At 36.8% G+C, this 6125-nt stretch overlaps 1 protein-coding gene across 1 annotated transcript in view; it reads left to right on the forward strand.

Moving 5' to 3' along the window:
• The window catches only part of LOC114642545 (apoptosis-enhancing nuclease-like), a 28489-nt gene extending 25419 nt beyond the window's left edge, over positions 1-3070 (forward strand). The window contains exon 4 of the mRNA XM_028791410.2: positions 2582-3070. Coding sequence (XP_028647243.2) covers positions 2582-2785 — 204 coding nt within the window. The 3' untranslated portion in view covers positions 2786-3070. The remainder of the gene's footprint in view (positions 1-2581) is intronic.
• The last annotated feature ends 3055 nt before the right edge of the window (positions 3071-6125 follow it).

Below are 6125 nucleotides of genomic sequence, written 5' to 3' on the forward strand. Positions count from 1 at the left end.
CTCATCAGACCAGAGAATTTTCTTTCTCATGGTCTGAGAGTCCTTCAAGTGCCTTTTGGCAAACTCCAGGCGGGCTGCCATGTGCCTTTTACTAAGGAGTGGCTTCCACCTGGCCACTCTACCATACAGGCCTGATTGGTGGATTGCTGCAGAGATGGTTGTCCTTCTGGAAGGTTCTCCTCTCTCCACAGAGGACCTCTGGAGCTCTGACAGAGTGACCATCGGGTTCTTGGTCACCTCCCTGACTAAGGCCCTTCTCCCCCGATCGCTCAGTTTAGATGGCCAGCCAGCTCTAGGAAGAGTCCTGGTGGTTTCGAACTTCTTCCACTTACGGATGATGGAGGCCACTGTGCTCATTGGGACCTTCAAAGCAGCAGAAATTTTTCTGTAACCTTCCCCAGATATGTGCCTCGAGACAATCCTGTCTCGGAGGTCTACAGACAATTCCTTTGACTTCATGCTTGGTTTGTGCTCTGACATGAACTGTCAACTGTGGGACCTTATATAGACAGGTGTGTGCCTTTCCAAATCATGTCCAATCAACTGAGTTTACCACAGGTGGACTCCAATTAAGCTCCAGAAACATCTCAAGGATGATCAGGGGAAACAGGATGCACCTGAGCTCAATTTCGAGCTTCACGGCAAAGGCTGTGAATACTTCTGTACATGTGCTTTCTCAATTGTTTTATTTTTAATAAATTTGCAAAAAACCAAGTAAACTTTTTTCACGTCATTATGGGGTGTTGTGTGTAGAATTCTGAGGAAAAAAATGAATTTAATCCATTTTGGAATAAGGCTGTAACATAACAAAATGTGGAAAAGTGATGCGCTGTGAATACTTTCCAGATGCACTGTAATTGATGGCTGATTTGTACCACAGTATGTTAAAACACCAATGAGGAAAAAGCTTATCTAGGTATAGTATAATTATACTTATCTAGTATGTAATAATAAGGATAGGATTCAGGGGGTAGATGTAGTTTAAACTTATAGCACCTAATGACTAAAATGTATGAGTACATTCAGTGTTTTGGCAGGGTGCATGTTCAAAAACTATTTAAATTCAGTAGGATAAATTTTGAGCAGATGTAGCAAAGCCTAACTAAAATAAATTAGGAAATGTTTTTAAGTGTGAATACAGTTTAAGATGAGGCAGGTTTAAAAATGTGTTACCTATAGTGCAGGAGAAGTTTATCTGAAAATTTAGAAGCAGCAGGAAATGAAAGAACTCTGTAGTGGACAAGTAAGCTGAGTCTTCAAGCTCTCATATGCTACTGTTATCAGATTCTTTCAATATTTTAGTAGTAAAAATAATAGTCAGGGAAGAGGTAAAAAGTATTAGGCACAGTAAATGAGGACTGTTTTTATTGAAGTCTATATGGGTAAAGAAGTAGGTAATTTCCTAAAAGTAACAGGGTCAACTAATGAGGTACTTATTGAATTGGAAATTATAAAGAGAAGTACTGCTTAGATTAAATAGATTGAAATCTAACATCACCAGGGCCAATATCAATTATTCTTGTGTGCTTAAGGAAGTTAGTGAATTACATAATATATATAAATCCCTGACACACACATTTTGAAAATGCATACTGCAGAAATGTCAAAGGACTGGAAAATAGCAAATATCCCATTATATAAAAAGCGTGATCAGGCAGATCCAAGGAGCTATTTTCCAATAGTAAGCTTAACATACATCACAGGTAAATTTAATGGAAGCATTTATAATGGAAAATATCAAGCCGCATGGGTTCAGTACAGATATATTAGCAAATGTTCAACATGGGTTCAGACAGGGAATGTCATGTTTCACTATTATGCTGGAATTCTCGAAGGAAGCACCAGAAGCATATAGATGGGGGCTGCTTTATACAAACATCAATACGCCTGCATAATGCCTTAACTGTGAATGTGACTGTTAAGTCAGTTTTCGTGTGTGTTTGTATGTATACATAAACACTTTTTTCATCTATGTATGTGTGTGTGTGTAGTTACAGAGCTTCTGCAAAAGCTCGCTCTTTTCCTTCTTCTCTTTTCTATTTCTCTTCTTTCTTTTTCTTATATAATATGCAAAGACATGGCTGGAAAGGAAGACAGATGTCACACAAACGTTTTTCTTCCTGCCAAGAAATATAGAGACAGAATGAATAACCAGGTAGTGTGGTGAGCCAATACAACTTGACTTAGTTTTATTTTAGGCAATCTATGTCATTGTTTCTTAACCTCTTTTGGTAGTAAGTTGTTAGGTTGAAAGTCTGTCATGGGGTTGACTGCTCAAACAGTTTCAGCAGCTAAGCAAATCATGTATCCCAAAAGATTTCATAGTATAATGTTGTTATTGGACTTGCATCAAGGGAGTGGTGGTTCAATTGTGTATCTCATCCCTGTTTCAAAGTTTTTCATGTGAAAATGTTGCGCGTTGTTGTTATTGACCAAAAGCAAATGAAACTGAGTCCATTAATGATGAAAACCCACTGATCTAGGTAGGTGAATAGGAAGGAGAAGCTTGTTGGGCTGAATAGTCTACTCACAAATTTTTTAATAATGTTGTGTTTTTTTTTTTTTTGTCTTTCTTTTTCAGTGTGGTAGTAGTGGTCATTGCTCTGTACAGGATGCCAGAGCAGCCATGGAACTCTACAAACTTGTAGAAGCCCAGTGGGAGGCAGACGTTCAGTTGAAAGTGGCAATGGGTGCACATGAACTTTCAATTGACCATAATGAATCATCCAGCCATTACATGGATGACAAGTACTGGCCAGAAGACTTGCATAAAGACAGCATTTAAAGTCCGGGGTCATTGCTGTTGGAAGGTTGTTGATTTGGAGAAATGTCCTTACCTTCTGCCTATTGAGGCTTTTCAGTTTTAGGCAAAAGTTTGCCTAACTACACTATACCATTTGCTTTTGAAGCACCTGGAACCAAGCTAAACTTTTATATTGCAACATACATTCATGTGTTGAATTTTACTAGAATACCATGTGTCTCTTGGGTGAATTTTGCAATTTCATTAATAGTGTTTAAAAAAAAAAAAAAAAAAAAGGATACAAAGATGTTTTTGCTAATACTTTCCCTGTCTCCTCAATAGGATAGTTTAATGAAAGAAGCCAACATATATTAGAATTGCATTATTTGTGAAGGAAAAAGCCTCATTCAAAAAGTTCAGATTGCCTTTGTTCTGTACTGACAGGGTTTGTTTCAGTGTTTCTGATTAACTGATTTCCTTGCTGCAAGTTCTTAAATTTAATTCCAGAGGATGGGGTTCCTGTGACAATTTTTACTGGTGCTAAATGAACAAGCCAAATACTAGCCTGAAGAGTGTGTAAGAATAAATTTATTTTTAAAGTGGTGTAAAATAGTTAATTTGCAACTTGAACACAGATAATGCCGCTGTGTAACTAAATCACTAGCTTTTGAAATGTTTGGAAAACAGCTATGATTTATGGATGGTGTTTGTCAAATGAAAATTTCAGGCCTTGGTGATGTTCTATTACTGTCCATTTTTATGCATTTATGCCAGATTACTTACAAAATCTATTTAGAGTTATCTTTGTTCACCTTGATGATTTAAATTTTGGGGTTGACCTTGCTTTTCCAGTTTGTTTTTTATTAAAACTTCCTGTGGTGCAACAAAGTAAACACAAGGCTTTAGGGACTGTGTACCCCTAAGTGCAAATGTGCTTTACTCTGAACTAAACTCTAGTGTGGAGCCATATCTGTTAAATTAAATGTTAAAATGTATTTATGAATAATTGTAATGGTATTTAAGAAAAAATTAAAATAAAATCGTATATTCTGTCTTTAGCCTTACTAGTGTATGTGTGTTTCATTTGAAAGTTTATTTTTAATAGGATGCTGTATACTACTAGGACATTTTATATTTGAAGAGTCAGACTTAAAAACAAAAAAATTAAAAAAGAAAAAAATAAATAAAAGGCTCCCTGGAGCTTCAATGAGAGAGCACCAAATCACAAGCCACAATATTATCCATAGAACAGCTGTTTATTTTATTTTTATTTTTTTCCTTCTGCTTGCTTTTGAAGGTCTGTAAATAAATATACAGTGTGTAATCAGTGCCCTCCATAATGTTCGAGACAGACACATCTTTACTTGATTTCCACCTCTGCTCCACAGTTTACAATTGCAGATCAAACAATTCATACGTGATTAAAGTGCACATTGCAGACTTTAATTTAAGGGAATTTGCATACATTTCGGTCACAACATGTTGAGATTAAAACAATTAATACATGGGGGGGCCCGCCTATATCAAGGTACCATAATGTTTCGGAAAGCTGGCATCACATGCATCGGAGTCCTTGGGAGTGTTTCATTGCTTCATTAGTGTGAGCATAAGATACCTCGGCTTGCTTTTCTGCTCTTTGGCGTCTTTAGTTGTCATTGTTCAACTTGAAGACCAGACCTGTTCCATTGAAATTCAAAGAAGCTATTATGAGGTTGAAAAAGAATAAAACCATTAGAGACATCAGGATTACCTAAATCAACTGTCTGGAATTTCATTAAGAGGAAGGAATGTACTGGTGAGCTTAGTAATTGCAAAGGGGTTGGTAGGTCAAGGAAGACCTTCACTGCTAATGACAGAAGAATCCTCACTATTATAAAGGAACGTCCCAGTCTTCAAGAGGCAGATGTGTATGTGTCGGACACAACCATCTGCAGAAGACTTAATGAACAGAAATCCAGAGGCCTCGCTGTAAGATTCAAGCTACTTGTTAGCCACAAAAAGAGGCTGACCAAATTACAGTTTGCAAAAAAGTACTAATACGAGCCTGCAGAATTCTGGAAAATGTCTTGTGGATAGACTAAACAAAAGTTAACCTGTATTAGAGTGATGGCAGGAACTAAGTGTAGAGTAACTGGTTAACTTTGGAAATAATAACAAACTAGGTGGCAGGGCAGATAATAAAGAATCAGCTAAGCAGTTATAGGGGGTTGTGGATAACATGCAGGCTTATGAGAAGAATGAGAAGAATCTGAGTCATAATGGATGTATCAGTATTTTATATCCAGAGTGTATAGAAGTGATCAAGGATGTTTATAGGATGTTATTTATATATCATGAGGTGTGAAGGGAGGCCATGCTTAAGTTATATTTCACTAGTGAGGCCTAATCTGCAGTGCTGTGTTCAGCTTTGGTCTCCATATTTCAAAAAAAGACATAGACATGCTAGGGAAAGTCCAGAGAGGAGAGACTAGGCTGATTCTGGGACTAAGATATGAGCAATTAGGGGAGATTGAAGGAGTTAAATGTTTTCAGTGTACACGAAAAGAGATTTAAAGGGGACATGACTGAGGTTTAAAATTATTTAAGGGATTAGTACAGTAGATCCCATCTGTTACTTTAAAAGAAATTCTGCAACAAAAACACAAGGACATAAAAGGAAACTTATTAAGGAGGGAATTGGCACAAATGTTAGAATGTATTTCTTCACAAAGAACCATATACACACAATCAATTGTCAAGTAGTGTGTTAGAGAGTAGGCCTGTAGGGACCTTCACACCTTGATTTGACATTATTTTATAACATTTAGGTAAATAGGATGTGTGAGCTTGTTGGGCTAAATGGCCTTGTCAAATTTTTTTTGTAATTTTCTAAAGTTCTAACTTTGTGAATGTACTTAAGTGTCCCTCCCAGAGCTTAGACTCGACCCCAACTGAACATCTCTGGAGAGACCTGATAATGGCTGTCCACTGATGGTCTCCATCCAACCTGGCAGAGCTGGAGTTATTCTGCAGGGAACAAAGGCAGAAAATTCAGGTGTGTGAAGCTTATCAAGTCTAAGATTCCAGGCCATAATTGTTGCCAGAGGTGCTTCAACTAAGTATTGAGCAAAGGGTCTGAACACTTGTGTCAATGTGATACTTTTTATAGTTAGTTGATAGTTTTTCAAATAAAATTATTTCTTTATATAATTTTGCATATTTATTAATTAGCTAATTATTGAATTGTAAAAACCCCCACCCCCTGAATTTAAAATGCATTGCATTTGCAGAAAATTAAGTTTAATCACTTATTTATGAACAATTGTTTCCTTTAATGATAGCCACACACAGAGGGCTTGGACATGGTTCAAGCAGTAGAAACATTTGCTAAAGTTCATAATAA

The sequence above is a fragment of the Erpetoichthys calabaricus genome, chromosome 17 (genome assembly GCF_900747795.2).
Source record: "Erpetoichthys calabaricus chromosome 17, fErpCal1.3, whole genome shotgun sequence".
Taxonomy (NCBI): domain Eukaryota; kingdom Metazoa; phylum Chordata; class Cladistia; order Polypteriformes; family Polypteridae; genus Erpetoichthys; species Erpetoichthys calabaricus.